This window comes from Vitis riparia, chromosome 9 (genome assembly GCF_004353265.1).
Source record: "Vitis riparia cultivar Riparia Gloire de Montpellier isolate 1030 chromosome 9, EGFV_Vit.rip_1.0, whole genome shotgun sequence".
Classification (NCBI taxonomy): domain Eukaryota; kingdom Viridiplantae; phylum Streptophyta; class Magnoliopsida; order Vitales; family Vitaceae; genus Vitis; species Vitis riparia.
Genome location: NC_048439.1, coordinates 2,296,257 through 2,317,031, shown reverse-complemented (window position 1 = coordinate 2,317,031; position 20,775 = coordinate 2,296,257). Strand labels below are relative to the sequence as shown.

The 20,775-nt window shown below is 36.3% G+C and overlaps 3 protein-coding genes and 1 non-coding gene across 7 annotated transcripts; 1 reads left to right on the top strand and 3 right to left on the bottom strand.

Annotated features, from left to right (window-relative positions):
* Positions 1 to 311: 311 nt before the first annotated feature.
* Positions 312 to 3,582, bottom strand: LOC117921458 (60S ribosomal protein L28-2-like). Its single transcript, XM_034839324.1, has 4 exons — positions 3,477 to 3,582; positions 3,232 to 3,389; positions 2,216 to 2,371; positions 312 to 701 (listed from the first exon to the last, which is right to left on the bottom strand). The coding sequence occupies exons 2-4, from the start codon at positions 3,382 to 3,384 to the stop codon at positions 561 to 563; spliced, it is 450 nt and encodes a 149-aa protein (XP_034695215.1). The 5' UTR covers positions 3,385 to 3,389; positions 3,477 to 3,582; the 3' UTR covers positions 312 to 560.
* LOC117922792 lies at positions 1,088 to 1,178 on the bottom strand. Its single transcript, XR_004652551.1, has one exon. It is a non-coding gene; the product is annotated as a small nucleolar RNA R24 (small nucleolar RNA).
* Positions 3,583 to 5,399: 1,817 nt separating the features above from the next.
* Positions 5,400 to 12,504, bottom strand: LOC117921585 (uncharacterized protein At1g51745). 3 transcript variants are annotated; one of them, XM_034839509.1, is made up of 5 exons: positions 12,463 to 12,504; positions 11,687 to 12,103; positions 8,713 to 9,764; positions 6,813 to 6,995; positions 5,400 to 6,695 (listed from the first exon to the last, which is right to left on the bottom strand). In XM_034839509.1, the coding sequence occupies exons 2-5, from the start codon at positions 11,875 to 11,877 to the stop codon at positions 5,854 to 5,856; spliced, it is 2,268 nt and encodes a 755-aa protein (XP_034695400.1). In that variant the 5' UTR covers positions 11,878 to 12,103; positions 12,463 to 12,504; the 3' UTR covers positions 5,400 to 5,853. The 3 variants fall into 3 exon arrangements, with proteins under 3 accessions (XP_034695400.1, XP_034695398.1, XP_034695399.1); XM_034839507.1 differs by having other exon boundaries at positions 5,400 to 6,995; XM_034839508.1 differs by having other exon boundaries at positions 5,400 to 6,995; positions 11,687 to 12,028.
* Positions 12,505 to 12,766: 262 nt separating this feature from the next.
* Positions 12,767 to 20,775, top strand: LOC117921586 (RWD domain-containing protein 1). Of its 2 annotated transcripts, none has more exons than XM_034839510.1 (11): positions 12,767 to 12,809; positions 13,846 to 13,911; positions 14,014 to 14,081; positions 15,625 to 15,658; positions 15,859 to 15,928; positions 16,830 to 16,887; positions 17,290 to 17,418; positions 18,963 to 19,054; positions 19,602 to 19,686; positions 20,171 to 20,249; positions 20,380 to 20,775. In XM_034839510.1, exons 1-11 carry the CDS (start codon positions 12,782 to 12,784, stop codon positions 20,457 to 20,459), a joined length of 789 nt encoding a protein of 262 aa, XP_034695401.1. In that variant the 5' UTR covers positions 12,767 to 12,781; the 3' UTR covers positions 20,460 to 20,775. The 2 variants fall into 2 exon arrangements, with proteins under 2 accessions (XP_034695401.1, XP_034695402.1); XM_034839511.1 differs by lacking the exon at positions 12,767 to 12,809 and adding an exon at positions 12,813 to 12,899.

Genomic DNA, 20,775 nt, shown 5'->3' with positions numbered 1-20,775 from the left:
TAAGGATCAACACAGGCCAGTTGGCCCAATCTTGAAACAACAAAACTTTCTGACCCAACATGAGAAAATAGAATTGCCTTCAAATGAACTCAGAATGGTAGCTTTCAGCCGGTGAAGGTAGAAATGTTAGAAAGGCATATTTTTTTTTTTTTTTGATAATTATGTTAGGAAGGCATATGATGATTGTAGACATTAATTAATGGCTTATAGGCTAACTCAAGATTAAATAAGACCTTTTTATGTTTCACACATTCATAGCCGACCTACACAAAAGACATTCAAACACAAAGCAGAGCAGGCATTACAGGTCATGAGTGTAAGAACCCAAAGCAACCATATCTTAAATCAAATAAACAGTCATTTTAATTCTGGCCACTAGGTAAACTATAACATCCTGATAAAAGGAATTCAAACAAAACAAAACCAAAACCAACTTTCCTCGTCCAAGGAAAATGAAAGGTAAAAAAAGAGCTTTGGGGGTCCAGAATGCAAGAAAATGACAAAAATATTGATGGAAAAGGAGAAGCCTGCTCATGTCATCTCCACACCCTACTAGAAACTCACTTCCTACCGCAGCTCTTAACAGCCTGCCTGTTCCTCTTCTTGACACCAGATTTAGCCACCTTAAGGCTTCTGTGCACAGCACTCAACCTTGCAAGAGCTGCTTTCTTTAGATCTGGTCTGTAGTAGTTATCTCCCACCTGCAAGAACTCATAAAATAGCCAATGGTCATTTCAACATCTGTACCATTCATCAGACTGTTAAATTTGGGAATGGAACACCATATTCAGATTTCAAATAAAAAGATCAATGAATCAAACCCAAAAAAGGGCAATCAGGATAAAACTTCCACTTTGGAAGCAACTACTTGTATGAACTACTATTCCCCTCCCAACTTAACAGAATTCACATAATGAAGTACTTAATATAGAATAACCCTAGAGGCAAGCTGGGTAATTTTCTAGCATCATATTGCAAGCACATGATTATAACCAACAAAGCCCATGAACGTGATAGTAATAGCAATATGTCAACTATAATTAGCATTACTACAAGAGATATGCACCAAAGCACCAACTAAAAATGGGAAGCTCAGAAGCCAAGCGTAACAAGTATATCTCATTGAAGAGACCATCAAAGACAGTTCTTCTTATATGTTAGCAGTTCATCACGGCTTCAAATAGGTGCAAACAGAAAGTGATGCGATAAGAAGCCAAGACCAATAAGTGCATAGTTTAATAACAAACTTTCATCCTCATTTAAGCTCCAATGAGATATAACATCAAGAGCTGACACCAACTATCCATGCATCTGAACACCTCTACCATGTGGATAGTGATACGCAGAGAAGAGACAAGCTTGCATGTGTCAGTCTATATTTAATTGATAGTTAGTTTCTCAAAGATGAAACACAGAAAATTCTCTAACAAATCTGAAACACATTTCAGCAGCTAAAGCAAACAAGACTTTTAACAGCTATTGAGTGGAGTAATGCATTGTTTTGCATATCTTCAATCCCCAATAACTGCACATGAAAATATCTTTGTTTGGTGCAATGCAAATAGTTGGCTTTATCATAAGTAAAGAAACCAAGATCCAATCATATCAGAAACCTAGTCAACCCTAAATTTAGATTTCAAGTCTTCCTTCAAATAGACAACAACAATACAAAGCACGAATCCAATAATGATCATCCATAAAGAATGCCTTGCTGAGTTGAGCTCAGCACCATAGAGATCTGCTTCCTTTAGGGTGAGACAACCTCCACTCAGAATTCCTATTCAGCATCAGGGTGTACAACTAATCAACCTTTTGTCATGATATTACAAACTAGATGCCACTGGTTGCACCACACTTGAGCACAAGGAAGCACCAATTCAGCAATTAACCAATCAAACTACTGACATTTTTAGCAAATTAGCAATTCAACAATTCATTTATCCTTGGGATACATTTAGCTCAAGTTTAGATTATATTAGAGTAGACCCTCAACTTTAAATACAACAGCTACTGAACAACCTATCATCAAAGACAGCACTAAACCAATGGAATCTGCTGCTCAACAATTGACCTCAAGAAGCAAGGAATTCGTTCAAATACCAATCAGACTACAAAAATTTCTTTTACAATTTAACAACTCATTAATAAACAGCTGAATCATATGAAATCAAACAAGGACGATAAAATCTTAATATCTTTAGTAGTTATCTCCCACCTGATTTGAAACTGCCTTTGCCATCCGACGAAACTCCTTCTTCATGGCAGACTTGTGAAGCAAACTACCAGGCTTGTTCTGTTTCTTGGTCTTTGTTGTTGCAAGCACCACTGCATTATCTTTGCCTCCTTGAATAGTAACTGTTTTGTGGTTTGCCAACCCTAGTACATCCCCACAAAGAAATAAATAAGCCTAATGCACGTTCCATGAACCCAAAAAGCTAAAAGTTTCCAAATGCCTAGTGGTAAACACTGTAAACCCACATCCTACATTTGACTGATGAGGAACCAAAAAATAATTGAGACTGCAACTTGTTGAGTCTGGGCATGAAATTGATGCCTTGAAAATGGAGTTAAAAAGACTCCAATTTTAAATCCACATTTTGGTTGCTTTAGAGGCCAGTTGATTTAAATTCCTTTATAGTTATGCCGATCCTCATTCACAGAAATTAAAATAGAAATATATTCCATATGATTAGAATCTGAACCATATTCAATTCTTATGCAACGACACAACCTTCAATCAAGTTCAGTTATTCTTTTCCTCGAAACTGAGGTCTAAGGCGATGTTTAGTTCCATCCCCCAAAGCATTTTTCATTTCCAGAAATGGAGGGAAATGAAAATGAGGCGGTAATATTTGCAAGTTCATATACGAAATGCCCGTCAAATATTTCTCCGAAAAATGGTATGCCATGAGAAGTACGCATCTTCCATGCTTTAATTTCAATTTTTTGTTTAAACCCCCTTTTGATTAATGATCAAAGGGAGGAAAAAAACCGATATATGACATATTATTGAGTCAAAAAATCACAAGCTACCTCAATCCACATAGTGGTTTCAGTCACAACTAAGTATAAGTTCTTGCCCCGCTGGTTTTCCAAACAGTTAGAAGAAAAATTCTTAAGCTCAAACATTTGGAAACCAATGACATCAACCCGCTCTAACCAACAAGATCAAAAAACCCAATTTGCCATAAAATAATTTTCCCAGAAGGTAATGGTATGATCGACTAATACCAACCCAGAGTGCTTGTAGGAGTTGACGTTGTAGAGATTGTTGCTCTCTTTGCTGAACTGCACACTGGCGGTGCCGTTCCCGAACTCCTTCACGAGAAAGGAGGAGTTCTTCTTCACAATCTCCCAAATCAACTGCCCTGGAACTGTCGCCATTTCACCTTTCCCTGCAATAGCACCATAGACGATTCAGATTCACTCAGAAAAGAAGAAGGAGAAGAAGGAGACGAGGAATGAGAGAAAAGGACCTTTCCCTGCTAGGGTTTTCTGTGGCTGCAATAGGCGAGCTGTTGTGGGAGATTTGGAGAGTGAGAGGAAAAGGGAGCTTAAAATTCTGATTTATACTGAAACCCTAGTTCTGTGGTTTTTGAGACCTCAGGGGTATGCCTCTTTTAGCTTTATTACGTTGCTGTCCTTTCCTTTTTATGACCATAATACCCTTACTTAACCCCATATGCTCCGCAGTATCAGTATGGTAAAAAGGGAACAATTTATTTCCGTATTAGCGTCTCTTTGGGTAGACATGTTAATATGTAAAAATATATAAATTAAATTTTTTTTTAAATCTCTTTTATTATTAAAAAAAAAACATTTCACTCCTCATTTTGTAATTTTTTTTTGTTTTAAATATATTTCATATAGTAAAACACTTGCTATTCATGTTAAAAAAAAAACCTACAAATTTTATTTATTTTTTATAAATGACATATTATCTTTCAAATTTATAGTGGAAATGAAGAGGTTATCGTGTTATTTTCATAGCAACTCCTACATACTATATCATGGAGGAGACGGTAAGGTTATTTTTGAAACATGTGGTCAATTATTGATGATTACTAAAATACATCAGAAGTGATCCCAACCTCTATTTCACTAGAAGTTTTGGACGGAACTCTTTAATATGATGAGGTCGAAACTTCATTTTTCTATATACTTTTACCTAAAGACCAATGAGTAAATGGAAATGATGAATGCTTTGCTAAAACTATACTTGAAGCACTTAGTATGTACAAATCAAAGGGATTTGGGTAAGTTGTTGGATATGGCTGAATTCTCCTACAGCCTACAAAGAAGTGAGGCAACCAGTTTGTGCCTATTTGACTAAGTCGTGTTTGGTGTCTGTTTTAAAAAACAGTTATAAAATATGATATTTGAAAACAAATTTTAAAAACTTTTCTTTATGATATTTTGTAGAACAAAAGTTTATTTAAGAACCTGAAATGTTTTTAACCTATTTAAATATTTTTATATTTTAGTGTTTTATTTTTAATCATTTTATATACTTATATAATTATTTTTTTAAATAATTCTTAAAAAAAATAAGTGAAAACAATATGAAACAATTAAAAGATATTTTTTGAAATTATTAAATGTGTTTTCTTGTTTTTTTTTTTGTTTTTTGTTTTGGAGACCAAAAAATCGTTTTCAAAAACAGTTGCCAAATGGACCTTAAGGCACTAGTTTGAAAGTGTTTTCGAAAACTATTATAAAAAATAGTTTTTGGAAACGGTTTTTAAAAAACATTCGACGGTATTAAAATAAAAATCCATCTCAAATTTTAAAATGTTTTGACCTATTTTCATTTTTTTTTTTCATATAATACTTTATATTTAATCGTTCTCTATATTTATATAATTATTCTTTAAAAAACAAATAAAAACAACTAAAAAATATTTTTTAATAATACCATATTTTTATATTTTTAAGAATATTGGTCAAACATGTTTATCCTTTTTTTTTAAAAACAAAATACTATTTTTGAAAATTATCAAACAAACCCTAAATCATCACCAACATATCTCTGATTATATGCAGCAAATAGTAAAGAGAACTAAATCAATATGCATATGCAGCATGTAAACAGAAACCCCATACTCTTGTTTATCAGATTGGGAAACCATCAGCAGCTTACTACTTGACCTGTTGATCTATTCATTTCCACCTACAGAAAATATCATTCATGGCATTACCATAACAGGGTATTCTTATGGCCTGGCCACAAGCCTGTCTGTCTCATCACTAATCCAAGAGAGAGTAGCAGCTTATAGAAAGGGCTTTCCTCAGAGAGAGAGAGACAAAAAATGAAGCTTAAGGAATTTATGGGATACAGTGACTTCATCACCATGAGTAGGATATAAACTAAAACTGATCAAAAGGCTGAACGCAAAATATACCAGCAAAATTTAAGAGAAAAGTTGGAATTCCAAGCAATAAAATAGTCTGAAAATGTGACTTGGAATAAATAGCTAACTGTGTTTGACACCAGTGTACCACTGGGATATCAAATTTTAAGCCCTCCAAAATCAAACCCAAATTCCTGAAATGAAACCTAATATCAGACCCATCATCTTTACACCTCAACTAATGTTACACTATATACACAAAAAGCAGCCTATGTTGATCTTACTCCTACCAGCTCCCAACTCCCAGCTCCTTTCTACGGCAATTATATATCATGGCATTATACAAAGGGATTCTACCTTGAGGGCAGAATGTACATTGCAGGAAATTGATTGTAACTAAAAATGTAAAGATGAGACTAGGCTGCCTAAATTGAATCAAAATCCCTAGAAAACCAGAGGCTGTGGTTTTCTAGCTACCCCAAGCTCCCCCAAAATGGCAATTTCAAGGATCGCTTGGCGTTAGAGCATGGTGTGCTGGTCGTGCTGAACTGTTTACGGCTTCATTTAACCTACTGAACACCAGTTTCAGTGGGATACAAGCTATAGCAGGACCCTTAAGCTTGTCCACTACTGGTTTCCTCTCTTCATCTCTTTTCTTGTGAGAACCAGTTAGTGAAGATAGTTTCCTGATCTTTTTTGACAAGAGCCCTCCTTTCTTCATCTTGGGTGATTTACTAGGTGAAACACGCAGTTGCAATGTTGAATGCTTGGTGGGAAGTCTTCGAGTTTCTGAATTTCGCTTAACTGCATAACCCATCTCATCTCCTTCCGAAACAGACATGTTAGTTGGGTCATATTCAGAGTCACTCAGCAGAAGATCGGACAAATCATCTAAAACCTCAACTGTGAGAGGGTGACCAACAATGGCTTTTCCATTCAATTTGCTCATGAGGGACACTAATGGCACATGCTGGGGCCGGTAGTTGGCTTTCACTTCCAGATTAACATCATATAAGCAAGAATTTGAGTAAAAATTTCTGAAGGGAAGATCTGGCATCTGATACCTGGGGTTAACTGTAAAACGTGAATGCCGATAGGGAAGTGATCGTTGAGGAGTCAAAGAGCAATCAGGCAAACGTTTCACCTCAGATGTTGGCCCCCTCAAATGAGGTTCTCTGTGAGAAATATGCCTGCTCCAATTCCGGTGTCCACTTTCCTGGTCATCTATAACTGGCTTGGACTTCCCTTGTAAGGTACAACTGTCTGAAATGACAGACCCGCCAACGGGATTGCAATCAACCTTTTGATCAGAACCTAGAGAGAATCCATCCTGGTGCTCTATACCTGCCAAATAAGCATCTGATTCATCATCCATGTCCACAGATTTTCTCAAGTTCTGTTTTCTATTTTTATTTATATGTCTTGAGTTCCTCTTTCCTTTTAACTGCCACTTTGAAGTACCTTTCTCTATCCTCTGGTTGCAATTACTGGTGTGAACAGCTTCTGAACTCGTAGAACCAGATTCATTAAGTCCCTCATTTCTCAAGGACACAGTTTCAGCTTGACTACTTTGACTAGATTGCCTTCCCAAACCACCAACTTGAGGCTTTCCCGATGAACAAGATACAAATATGGGAGAAAAACCTGGTGAAATCAAATAATATATAAGCAGAAGAACAATATATCCTCACTATTTTGTGCCAGGCCTCACATTGAGATACAAAGAAGACACATAAGGAGGCTTTGTTAAGCAACTACTGTAACTGCAGTATAAAAGTACACAAAATGCAGGTGTAGAGAAAGAAATAGGAAAACTCATTATCAGTTATATAGGGGTGTAGTTGATTCACAACAATAGACTGGGTACTGGAAATAACGAGGATACAAGTTAGCATCACAGAAAACAAAGGTAAAAGATACATTAATACAAGTACAAAACATAGATGGAAGAAAACAAAGCTTCACATACAAGCACTAGAAACAAGTACAGTTCTATAAATGAGAATGCACACTATAATATTCCAAAATTTATGTTATTCTATGAGATCCTATGAATTCTATTTTACGACAGCAAATATGTTGAGCTCTAAGTAAGGCATGGATGTTGTTTTTTGCATAGCCCTTAAGCTGTGTTTGGCCTTTTGGAGCCTCTGAGGGCTTGTCCAAAATGTGTCTAGATAAAGTGCTCGTCCAAAAGAATGTACAAAAGCCTAAAATGTGTTCAGACAAACTGCTTGTCCAAAATAAAAGGCTTGAAGATAGTTCAGCAGATAAAAAAGCTTGAAAAGATATATCCTGTTTTTTCTTTTGTCAAACATGGAGTCTTAAATGAGTAAACAACATATTTATGTACTTCATCTTCAAACATCCTTTTTAACAATGTTTGGGCAGGCATTAACTACTTTTTTAAGACTATCCTTTGCACATAGTTATTCTCCTATATGGAAGATAAAAAACAACCCAAATCTTAACAACGGAAAAAAAAAAAAAAAAAACATTGCATGCTGATCAACAAGAATAAATAGTATCTTTAGAGAGATCTTGAATAAATAGTATCTCTTGCTGATTATCTATATAAGAAAAGAACTTTAAATTCCATATACAAGAGTTTTACAGAGACCTTGAATATTGTACTCTTAATTCACTCAACTCAAACAAGCTTTCTGTCCCAACTCTGAAGAGCATCTCTAACTCTCAATGCTAAAATAGCAATATTAAAGCTAGTTTTTAGCATCAACAATTACTCTCTTGATGCAAATGCTAAAACAGAGATGCCAAATTTTAGCACATTACTTCAATGCATAATGCTTAATGTAATGCTAGTGTTGTTTGGCATATGAAATGGCAATGCCAAATTTGGCACAAAAAATGGCATTGCCATATTTTAGCACATACATTGCACATTTTTTTTTTATGAGAAACAACAGTATAGTATATTAAAGTAAGAATAAGTACAATAGATTGGAGCAACAATACTAAAGGCAAATGCTATATTTTGAGAATAGCATGCCTTTTTAGCATCCCATTGGAGATGCTCTAATGTGGTTGGGTAATGTAGAATACCCATTCTTAGGAACACCTTTTCCATTGTGAGAAGTGGAAATGACATACTGAACTGGTTGAATATCATTCAAAATGGACTTTGGTCATTTGACCATGGTTTATTAGGTCAGATAAGCTCAAAGTAGCCTCCTGCTTTTCCATGGTACAATGGTTTTATGGCATTAGGCAAAGTTCAACTACAAATACTGCTAGGTTGGACATCAATAATAATAGCTTACTTTGCAAAGAGAGACATGGATTACAGAAAAAAGACAGTATACATCAAATTGAATTACTTTGCATTTGCAATCAACCATACCTGCGGAATGCTTTTCCTCCCCAACAAATGGCACATCAAATAACCTGTCTGAGGAATCATTCTCATGCAACCCAGACATGCTGGAAATTTCATTCTCCTTCAGCTTATAGGGAATATGGGAAACATCAGAGGCATGTTCAGAAGCATTTAATGAGGCTCCATTCTCACATGAAACTCCAGTGCTGTCTGAATTATTGTTAATTACCATTGAAAAGCTTCTTTTTGACTCATTAGATTCTAATCCAGAAACCTTGCCATCAGACACACCACGTAGGGGTGATCCACTTGAACTGGCTAATTGGTCACACATAACAGGAACAGATACCATAGCAGTACTCTCCAAAACCTTTGTCAATGGACGACGGCGGTTTTTCCTTTTTAAGAATTCCTGAACATTAGCCACCTGAGTTCTCTTTCTTTTCAATGATGTGAAATAACCTTTGCTCCCATTTACAGGACTTCCACCAGGTGTACAATTGCCATTATCACATAATGCAACACTGTCTTGTTGAACCAGCTCAAGCACGCCTCCAGCCTGAACCTTTCTAGTTGAGACAACACCTAGGCCCAAGTCCTCAAGTCCTTTCATACGCTTAGCTCCTTCTGTTCCATCATCCTCTGAATCATTTGGTGTTCGTCGCCTCCTTCCCTGCACAGATTGCACCTTAGGAGCACTAATGTGATTTGGCTCTTCAAATGAAATTCCAGATTGGGACAATTCCTGAGCTGAATTTGAATTATCTTCAAAAGTACTCACTTCGTCAGCCATATCATCATTTTCTTTGTCAGGATCAAACATGGCAGGTGATTCCCTTGCCCAACTACCATGTTCTTCTGCTCCTGAGTTATCTGAGCAAACGTCCAAACGATCTTTGGATTCACGAGCGTTTTCAATTTCAAGAGCATGAAGAATGGCATCTTCCCTCCGAGCATATTTCACTGCTTTCTTATTAGAATTAGCTGCAGAAGCTTTGGCTTTTTCAATGCATTCATCATACTCCCCACAACGAAATGCTTTCACCCGCTTAGATTTTTCAAGATTATACCAGTCCCTGAACCCTCAAAAAACAATCTTGTCAACAAACTCAGACCATGTGTGCATATCAATAGAAAGCTAAAATCCCCAAAATAAACTTTTGAGCTTGAGTGTGAAAGAAAAAGTTAAATTCCGGGAAGAAAATATGCAACCTTGAAAATAGAAAAGCAAATGACATCGAGCACCAAGAGCACCAAATTGTTGAAAGCCACAAATATAGTTGCAATGCAAGCAAAAAAGATTATGAAAGATGTTGGTGGATACCAAGCAACATTTTAGTATGTTCTAAAATTGTGACTGGTTGGCCAAATTTTCTTTCCTAAGGGAACCTGTTTAAATTTTCACCACTTCAATAATTTGGGAGAAGTACAAAAAATTAATCTACCTTAACATTTTTCATTATGGTTTTCTATTTGGAAGATAAATAGAAAATAGTCAACTAAATTAAGAAAAACCAAAAACAAAACAAACAAAAAATTCATAACATGATTACCTAAATGAAGCATTTCAAACAATTTAAATTCAAGCTAAGAAATATTTACCTAGAACAAAAATAAACAAGAAACATGTATGCATATGCACACACACATGTGTGTGTGTGAGAGAGAGAGCACACGCGAGGGAGAGAGAAAGAGAGAATTAGACCACCATAGACTAACAAAATCAAATTAGGAAAATTAGTACTGAGTTTTTTTCACAAATAAAGTCTCTTTTTTATGGGCAAATCATGAATAATTTATATTAGGAAAAGTGCCTTAAGGACAAAACAATCTTGCTACAAACTCACATCACATTACATAAGTTTAAAATAAAAAATAAATAAAAAAACCCCTTTGCTAAGTTATGAAAAACAATGTTCTGATTCAAGACCACAACCCCTTCCAAATAACATCTAAATGCATCCCTATTGTAAAATAAAGCTGAAGAGAATTGAAGGTGTTTTTAATTTTTAAATCTTGCAAATTCTTTTTAATTCAATGATGAGATCCTAAATTTTTGTTACAGTATGAGACAGAATCTCACATACAGTGAACCTCACAACATTGGTAATCAGCCTTGGGGATCGTCCCTAAGTTGGCCAATTTGGACAACACAGACAGTGCAGTCTGTTACTCTTCATAAGCACAAGGCTTCTCTCATAAGACAGAAACACCATCATGGTCTAGAAGGTCTATCACTGATTCAACTCAACCAACTCCTAAGGTAATATTCCGGAAAAACTCAAGCACTTGGCTTCCTAGAATGACTCTGCCCAAAAAGTCAAAAAACTGAACAAAATGCTGCTAGTAATAGTGACATACACTTCAACCACTTGTGTCCTGGGTCTCTAGGAGAACAGACAAAACTTTTGCTTGTGCATAGCGATGTCAATAGCGGAAGCAGTGACAAAAGCACTGGTGGTAGTATCATTAGATGAGCAATATCAGTAGCAGTTCCAAAACTATGCAATACCACTGAAAGTGTGGTGAAAGTAGCAGACTGAGAATTCATCATATCACAAATGCACTTTATAATGAATAACAAATACACAGCCAGTGATCAAGAAAACTTCAACATCGATCAGAGACTACATTACATATTTATGTATCAACCAACATTGGTTGATACATTGGCCACAACAAAAATTAGATGAAGCGGTTAAGGCAGGTGAATATCATTTATTACACAATTACAGAGAAAAAAATTTGCAATCCATTGCATCAAACAACTATTTAGGGGGAAAAAAACCAAACAGCACAAAGCATTACAGCATAAGCAAAAGGTTGAGTCTTAAGCAGCAACCAACTTTAAAACCCGAAAAAATATACATGAACCTAGTGGATAAAATGAACAAAAGCAATGCAAGTTATCAAATCTAAACAACACAAAACAAAACAAAACAAAAACAAAACAGACGCTATATTAGAGGAAGTACTGATAGAAACACAAGCTACTCACACACTGGCATCTTCTCGACCTAGAAGCTTCACCGGAGTTCCCGATCTCGGCGAAACCAAACAACTTTCAGAGAGTTCATCCAAACCCATTATCCGACCCGGCCACCATGACCCGTTTCTCCGTCGGACCCAAACCAACCCGCCCACCGACGGGTCGATAGCCTTTGTGTTTGGCTCACCAGAACTACCCATCTCTCCGCCACGCCACACTACACTACACCACAACCCAAAAAACCCAGAAACTGATCTCAAAAACCAATCTCAACCATCCATTCTCAAACTCAACAACGCCTCAAAACATCACAAAAACCTCTCTTCCGTTAACAAATGTCATGCCCTTTATCTAAAAAAATCAGACAAGAAAAACCCAAGAAAATCAGAGAAGCTTCAGCCTTGCATGCAACCCAGAACCCTGAAACTATATAAAAAAATAAACCAAAAAAATCATTAAAAAAATCAGATCAGGACAAAGACATGAGAGAGACACCTAGAATGGAGGGTTTATGCAGGAGATAGAGATCTGACAGAGCGAAAAAACAAGGACCAAAAAATGGGAATTAGGTTTAGATACAGAATCCGAAGATCCTCCGCTATTTTTCATTCAAAATAATGATTTTGTGAAAAAATTTGTGCTTGTTCTTCAATTTTTGGTGTGGTTTTTTTTTTTTTTTTTTTTGGTGTTTTTTGATTTTTCTTTTTGGGCTTTACAGAACCTTTTGGGTGTGGTTTTAGAGATATGAAAAATAAGAGCGCAGCTTGTGTTTGGATCAAACGTACCTTTTAGTATCTTAGAGGGAGAGAGGGAGAGGGAGAGAGAAAGAGGTTTCACACCGAGAGAGAGAGAGGGGGGAAGGGGAGAAACAGAGAGAGAAACAAAAAGAAAAGTGTTTTGATCAGGCACTACATTTCTATGTTTTGTTTCTACATCTGTCCATCATCGTCTGCCACGTAATCAGTGTCCAGCTCCATCTGATACCGCCACGTCAGCATTTAGACAGATGTGCATGGGTCCAACGTTTTGGGCCCTACCTTTTGTACCATCAATTAAATGAACGGCTGTGATTACTCGGTTGGAGGCTCGTACCTTAGCTTCTGTATGAGGGATAACTTGTCAAAAACAAAAGGTAAGTCAGTGAATCAGTGATCACGATTGGGGCTCTAGGTTTTTTTCAGTTTGTAGACAGGGTTGCGATACCAGAAAGCAGCCATGACTGGTAACTTCGCAAAACTCTATCTTTGCTTTCTGTTTGGTTGGTGAGAAAATTCAGTGACAAGAAAGGAAATTTTTTTAATCTTTTCTTTGACGTGTTCTATACTTCTATTTGTTTGTAAAAGAATGAAGAAGTGAGCCGAACACAGAGAAAGGATTGCGGGTTGTTTTTGTTGCGTTCAATGATGAAAATCGGGGATTTGCAATTTTAAACTCCTTGTTTTTCGGAGATTTCTTCAGCAACCAAACAGAATATTTTTGTGTATCATAGGGGTAGTAGGGATTACCTTTTGGGTTCCGAAATTGAAACTTTGATTTTTTTCCCCCTGTATTTTCTAATCAACCAAACGCAGCAAAATTGATGAATTCAAATGGGTTTTGTTTCTTTGCCACCTGCGGGTTATATGATTTGATTGCTCTGGATTAACTTTTTGAGGCTCAGAATTTCAGTTCCACCTCTTGTTCCGCCTTTTCTCTGCTGACAAGCAGAGCAAAATTAATGAATTCAAATGGGTGTTGCTACTTTGACTATACGTTGAGATTTTAGGAATTTGAACTTGGTGAGAGTGTGTTAACAGTTAACACACTCTCTTGTTTTTACCTATCAAATATATATATATACAAAATCACCTCATCGTGATTCAAGGTTTTCGAAAATTTCATATTTCTGGTTTATTTGGCTTCTTGGGGCAATGCATGGGACCTCTGTGTTGTTGCATTAATTGAAATGTTGAGTAGTGCTGATGCCCCAGAACCAAAATGGATTTGGATTCGGCAGAATTAAGTTTAGAATATAATGCTGAATATTACACTTGTGAGAGTCTAAAGACTTGTATAAAATAAGATTTCATATTTACCACTTTCTATTGGTTTTTGAGATTGCTCTGTGTCAATCAACATGATCTTCAACTCTTGAACAATGTGTGTTTTCCATCTTTCTACTTCTACAGACTATGTGCAGGAGCAGGAAATGGAAATTGAAGCATTACAAGCCATACTTATGGATGATTTCAAAGGTTTGTCTGTTAGGTTTCTGCCTTTTCACTTATATTGTTGCCATATTTTTAATGTCTTTATAAATTTTTCCCTCAATTCCTCTCTGTGGTGCTTTATTCCAGAAATTGACCCTAGTGAGAGTGGGCTAAACACTTCCAATCGATGCTTTCAAATCACATTGTCTCCACAGGTACATATTCTCCTCTCAGCCTCAATTTCCTTATTTTGGGTTCGTTTTTCTAAGGGAATTGTGATTATTTTTAGTCATGAGATACCAGGGTGCCCACTGATATTATTTTGAATTGACCATCAATCAGATTCATCCTTTCTGTTGGAGATTTGTTTTTCCCTGAGAAACTTACATAAAAATCCCTAGCTCCATCCAGGATAGTCCTTTTGTTGAGATGATGGTATTGAAAGAAATGTTGCAGGGTGTTATCTCTTGTTGTCATAAGAGTAACTTCTTCCCTTCTTCATCTTGTCGTTTCATGGGAAGATGACGTGCAGAAGAAGTAAGGTTATAAGAGTAGCATGTCTTCTTCTTCTTCTTAACATGACAAAGGAAGTTCTTAACATTGGGATTTCTCCAAGTTCATGAGAGTAAATTCACCCTCTTCTTCTTAAGAGTAACTTCTGCGCCCCCTCTCTCTCTCTCCCCCTCTCAGCTTCTTCTTATGAAGAAACATCATGTTTTCTCCAATCTTCTTCTACTTCTTCTTTGTAGAATCAAGAATGATCGGAAGACATATGATGAAGTTCATAACAGTAAATTCCTTTTTCTTTTTTTTTTTTCATATGAGTAACATTGGAATTTCTCCAAGTTCATGAGAGTAAATTCGCCTTCTTCTTCTTAAGAGTAACTTCTGCACCCCCCCCCCCCTCTTCCGCAGCTTCTTCTTCTCCAATTTCATAAGAGTAACTTTGGCTTTACTCTTCTTTTTTTCTCTTCATATGAGTATCATTGGGATTTCTCCAAGTTCATGACTCTTCTCTAAGTTTACAAGAGCAACTCTTCTTCCTCTTCTTCTTCATAAAAAGTTCTCCACTATCATAAGAGTAACTTCTGCTTCTCGTCCTTTCTTTTGTGTTAGTTTCCTTTTTCTTTTTCTTTTTTATAGGTAAATAAAGAGAGTATTGTATAGAAAAAGTGCCAAACGAGCACACCAAATATACAAGACACCAGCAAAAAGAAAGAGAGACAAAAAAAAAAAAAAAAAAACTACTTCCTCAATGAGAACCAAACCAATCAACGGAGTTAATAAAAGACATTGGCCTTCATCTATATACTCCTTTCTTTTGTGTTGGTAAATGTGCTTTTATTTCTTTCTTTCTTTTAGGTTGGTTAATGTGTTTTTATTTAACTTATTGTAATCGATTCATCTTCAGACATTTTTCAATGTCAAAATATACTGTTATCATATTGAATTGAATTATTGTGATACTATCTTTTGCTTAATTTTATTTATTTATTTATTTATTGGGAATTTATGGAGTTGCAAAGCAAAACAATATGATTAAAAAAAGGAAATTGTTGGGAAAGTTATTATAAATATCAGCGTTAGGGAGGATAACTACTGGAAATCGTTTGCTTGCATCTAGTTTTACAAAATCAATTACACCCTCCTCTGTTTTCTCTTTATCATATGGCTTATTATTCAGCAGTCATTATCAAACACCAATTTATTTCGCCTTGGATTTTCATAAATGTAATGATCTTCATTTATGTTTAACAGGAGGATGAGGCAGATGAGGCAACCACCATTCCAGGTTTTTCTTTGTGTCTGATCCAATAATTTGGAGAATATCCATCCCTTTGTTTTTCTCATTCTAAAATATTATTCAGCATAAAAATTAGCATGATTTTTTAATTTTTTTTTTTCTATTTTTGAGTTATGTATTCTTGCTTCAAAGTTTGTTATATGTGGATGTCCTGTTAACATAAACTTTTGGCCAAATTTGTGCCGCAGTTCAGCTAGCTTTGATTTTCTCTCACACAGAAAAATATCCAGATGAACCGCCACATCTGAATTTGAAAAGGTTAGTGATACATCCTTCTTGATATGTAGTGTTAAAAGTACTATTCAGTACTTAAATATCAACCAAATAAAGAGCTATCAGCCACTGTTGATCTCACCAAGTTGGATACTGGAAGGGGTAAGCTGGATACATTCCCACCTTTCCCCATTTTTTCATGAAGTGTCTTTATTTGTGCTTGTCAGCTCTAGACTTTAACAATGCACCAGAGAATTAACCCTCCTATTTTTTCTGAAAAATAAGATATATGGTATGTTGGGTTTTTCATAAATTAATACATAGTGATAAATAAACTATTGATCAAAATGTGTCTAATTTAAAGAAAAATCCCTCTCAAATTCCAAGAATTTAGATGTTGGAATTGATCTTCATTGAGCTCTGTGGTTAAAGTACATAAACTTGAGTGTGTGTAGTTTATATTCTATGATTTGGACAAGTATTTAAAGTTCCAGTTCCTCCACAAAGTGGAATCTTTATCCTTATTTTGGGGGGAGATTTTCTATGGTGTTAAATGTGAGGTGAAGGAATGTTGATGATTAATGAATTGGTGAAGAAATTTCAATGATGGTGGCAGCAAATGGGATGCTTGATGTAGAGATACTGCTGATGAGGTGGTGGGTTGGTGGTAAATTAATGGTGATGATGCGATGCTGGTAGTGATGCTTGTAGTGCCTTGAGAGTGGTGGTGTCTCTTGGCTGTGCAGGTTAGTGGTTGTGGGATTGTAGTCTAAGTAGTGAGGCCTTATTTGACAAGATTTAAAGGATAAGAAACTCATTTTGATAGTAGGAGCTGTCTTCTATTTATATTCTTTTGAAGATGGATTACTGATAATTGATATCCGCATGTATGCAACAGCATTTGAAATTAACAATTGTTTTCTGATCCCTAGTTTATATTTTTCAGTCTACGAGGAATCCAATATGAAGATCTACGGAATTTGAAAGAAAAGCTTGAACAAGAGGTAGGGTCACACCCCCCTTTTCTCTTTTCCTTTTTCCTCTTGGGTACTTGCATTTTTATTTTTTTGCATATTCTAAGTTTCAAATATAAAATACGTTTAGGTTGTTGATTTAATATGCCGTGGAAAGTGAACCGAAAGGAAAAGGAAGATAGTGATGTTGTTGGCAGAGTGGAAAAACATTCAGGAAAGTGAGGAAAATTTCCTGCATCCCTTTTCTTCACTAGGAGAAAGGGGTTGCTTAAAAACTGAGATGCAATACCTCACATAAGTTTGAAGAGCAACTGAAAGAACTGATATCTTGGGTTTTTAAACATATTCTAGGTTTTGTACTGTGAATTGGTTATACAACTTCACAGAATAGTGGAAAGTTGTTGATTTTGACTTGATATCTATGTTCCACAGGCATCTGAAAACCTTGGTATGGCTATGGTTTACACATTGGTTACATCAGCGCAGGAGTGGCTCTCTGAAAGATTTGGTCAAGACGCCAATGTTGAGAACTCCGAAGAAGAAGAAACAGAAAAAGATGATGTATGACCATACGTCCTGCCTATCATTTCCACTGCTTTATGGTTATAGTTCTCCTAATTTGAAGTGTCAATATCTCTGGTGTTGGAAAGCATTCTTTGGTACACACTGTCCCTGCTTGATCCAAAAACTTTTTAACCGCATACTTTTGCTTATGTATTCCATGCATACTTATCAAAAAAAAAAAAAATGCTTATGTATTCTATGTAGTGATTTTCCATAATTGGCAGTCATTCTTGCTTGTTTGTGTTATGTTGTCATTCACCTTGTCCTAGTCATCCAAGTTGTGCTAGAGGCAGGAGGCAGCATGGTGCTGGCATTTAGGTAGCTATGTGGGGTGTGGTGAATCTCAAAAAAGTATTCTAGAGAATCTGTTTAATATCTGATGTGTATGTGCAAAGCATTTTACAAGATGAGAATTGCTTAAAGGAGCTGAATATGTTGAAAGAGAAGAAAATGGATTATTACCCATCTGGGTGGTGGGGGGAGGGAAGAAAAAGAACATATTTTAAAATAAACATAGTGAGACTCCATGGGGTGTAGCTCAGCAGTTGTGCTCTATGTCAATCACCTAGAGATCTCCAGTTTGAGCTAAGTGGTCTAGGGTAGAGGGCAGACCCATATCACCGGGGGATTGCTTTGTTGGCAATTGGCAATTGAGGGAGGGAGGGTGCCCGGGGGGGGGGGGGGGGGAGAGAGAGAGAGTTGGAATAAGGATATTCAGATTGTGAGACTCCATGGGGTGTAGCTCAGCAGTTGTGCTCTATGGCAATCACCTAGCGCTCTCCAGTTTGAGCTGAGTGGTCCAGGGTAGAGGACAGATTGCTTTGTTGGCAATTGAAATAAATGCTTTGCTGTCAAGGTGGATTCTCTGTTATCAAAGAGAGAGAGAGAGGAGAGAGGGAGGGAAAAGGGGGGGGGGGGGGGGGGGGGGGGTGGGGGTTGGTGCAGGGAGGGAGGGAGGGAAAAAGGTTCTCAGTAGGAGTAGAGAGTTTATGACATATAGATTGCTTAGAAATTGAAAATTCATATTAAACAAGATTTAACTTTGTCATTTTGATTAAAAATAAACCTTGGTCAGTTGTCATTTTCACTATAAAAATAATACACATTGCATTAACAAAATGTTGTATACTTTGCAAATGTTTTCCTCAACTAGATTCTGAGGAATTCAGAATGGGTTTTGGATGAGAATTTCTCAGTAATGACAGGAGACATTTATCATTATATGAAGTGTTTGGTGCAAGAGAATGATCTTGGCACTTGTCCCAGATGAGTACTACTTAAAGCTATCTGTTATGAAGGAGCTTCATAACCAATGATGCTGAATTTTGCCTTCTCCATGGGTCTCATGTTTGTACCATGTTTATTTTTCTTTATGTATTATTACTTTTACATTTGTATGGATATAAAATCATTTTATTCCTATAAGTTCACATGTTTATTTTTTTTGATAGGTAAATAAGAGATTGTATTAGATATAAGTTCACATGTTTATTGTGTGATTTTGTTCTTCTAACTGAGGAATTGCTTTATATTGGGTTCAGATAATTGTCCCCCATGGGGAGCCAGTCACAGTTGAAACATTTTTGGCATGGAGAGAACGGTTTGAAGCAGAATTGGCACTTGAGCGAGCCAAGTAAGTTGTATACATTAGGATTATTAATATTGTTACAGTAAACCATATAGCTGCTAATTGGAATGTTGGTCTAGTGTCTTTCCTATTGATATGCCGTTTTTGCTATAAAAAAAATGGATCCTTAAAAAGGAGGATATTTTAACGGTGGTTCAGAAACAGGGAAATAAAATCATTACATTTTCCTATTAATGCAACAGAATAAAAATTTGATGTTGGAAAACCCTTGAAATATCTGCCTACAATCATGTGACGGAATGTTAAGGTCTCAATTTGGAAGGGAAGGTGATTGGGTTATATTGGCCATGGTTTAAGCCGGCTTATGAGCTGAAATTTATAAGAAAAAGCTCGTTGGAATTTCTGGACTGTAAGCACTAGGTATGATTTTAGAACTGGGCTGATGGGGTTAAGTATGATTATTTTTTCTAATAAAAGGGTAGAGATTTAGGATAACGATTAAGATTAGTGTCTATATCTATGTATCATAGATGATTGTTTATTCTTTTGAACTATATCTTCATGACAATTAACTCCATCCTCCAATTTTCAGGCTAATGCCCGAGTCTGCACTTACAGCTCCCAAGGAAAAGAAGCTCTCAGGCAGACAGTGGTTTGAAAGTGGAAGAGCTGTAGCGGTACTTTATCCTCCCCCAAACTTTCCTCTCTCAGATTGCAGATGCATGGAATTTGTGTTCTTCACATTTGAAAACTCATATACTATTGTTGAAATAAAATGACCACCACCCATGGATGAGAAAATGATTAAATGCAATTGTGGAAAGAGTGATGACCACAAACTCCGATTTGGGATAGGGAGCCATAGAGCTCTAACATAACAGACAAGTAATGTACTGTCTCATGGAACCGAGGGATTATTGTTTCACCAACAGTTTGGAACTATCTTTAGAAGTTTACAGTACTTCATATAGAGGCTCAAGTCCACGGGATCGAAATGCATATCCACTTCTCATGAATAATTTTAGAAAGCAGTTTTTTCTTTTTTCTTTTTTCCCTTCTTTTGGCACATGGAACCTTCCCATTCCCTCTCCAACCCAACCCTTGCCACTTAGATAAGCCTTAGAACAAACTTTTATTTGACTTGCTATCTCTCGTCCACAGAAAGGTGCAGTGCCAGTTAATGAAGAATCTGATGAGGATGATGATGAAGACATTGATTTTGATGACGATGACTTTGAAGGTAATTCCCCTAGCCCAACAGAATTAGAAAAAATTCTCACACCAACACCCATATTCGCATGATATATTTGTATGCATTATTGTATTTGGTTGCTGATAAAGAAACTAATTAATCTTTGCTCTATCAACAGATGATGAAGAAGATATGCTTGAGCACTATTTGGCTGAGAAGTCAGATTCATCCACTCATTCTTCAAGGCGAGCCAATTAATCAAAAGATTGTGCTGCAGTTTTGGACACATTGGATTTTAGTTAGGCTAAGTTGCTATCTGGCAAGTTGGTTTGGTCTCCCATCCACACTTATTTGGCCTATTTGGTATACTTGAGGGGAAAAAGAATGGAAACTTGGGTTTTTCATTATTACTGATTATGCTTTTCATTCACTTCAGTTAAGTAGTGGGGAGAGAGTGATTTATAGAAGAAACATCTTGGTTGTAATTTGAGAACATTGGATTCGGTGTAGAGCATTTTCTGTGAAGAACCTTAAGATATGTAATGAATTTCTTTGATGAGGACATTTCTTTGAA

Excerpts from the sequence above, each read along its gene's own strand:
- LOC117921458 (XM_034839324.1), bottom strand. The coding sequence starts at position 3,384 with ATGGCGACAGTTCCAGGGCAGTTGATTTGGGAGATTGTGAAGAAGAAC. Across the intron at positions 2,372-3,231 it reads CCTACAAGCACTCTGGGTTG|GCAAACCACAAAACAGTTAC; the intron begins GTATTAGTCGAT and ends GTACTAGGGTTG. Across the intron at positions 702-2,215 it reads CAAAGGCAGTTTCAAATCAG|GTGGGAGATAACTACTACAG; the intron begins GTGGGAGATAAC and ends GAGTTCTTGCAG.
- LOC117921586 (XM_034839510.1), top strand. The coding sequence starts at position 12,782 with ATGAGGGATAACTTGTCAAAAACAAAAG. Across the intron at positions 14,082-15,624 it reads AAATCACATTGTCTCCACAG|GAGGATGAGGCAGATGAGGC; the intron begins GTACATATTCTC and ends TATGTTTAACAG. Across the intron at positions 19,687-20,170 it reads AAAGTGGAAGAGCTGTAGCG|AAAGGTGCAGTGCCAGTTAA; the intron begins GTACTTTATCCT and ends TCTCGTCCACAG.
- LOC117921585 (XM_034839507.1), bottom strand. The coding sequence starts at position 11,877 with ATGGGTAGTTCTGGTGAGCCAAACACAAAGGCTATCGACCCGTCGGTG. Across the intron at positions 9,765-11,686 it reads GGTCGAGAAGATGCCAGTGT|GGACTGGTATAATCTTGAAA; the intron begins GTGAGTAGCTTG and ends TTGAGGGTTCAG. Across the intron at positions 6,996-8,712 it reads GGAGGAAAAGCATTCCGCAG|GTTTTTCTCCCATATTTGTA; the intron begins GTATGGTTGATT and ends TGATTTCACCAG.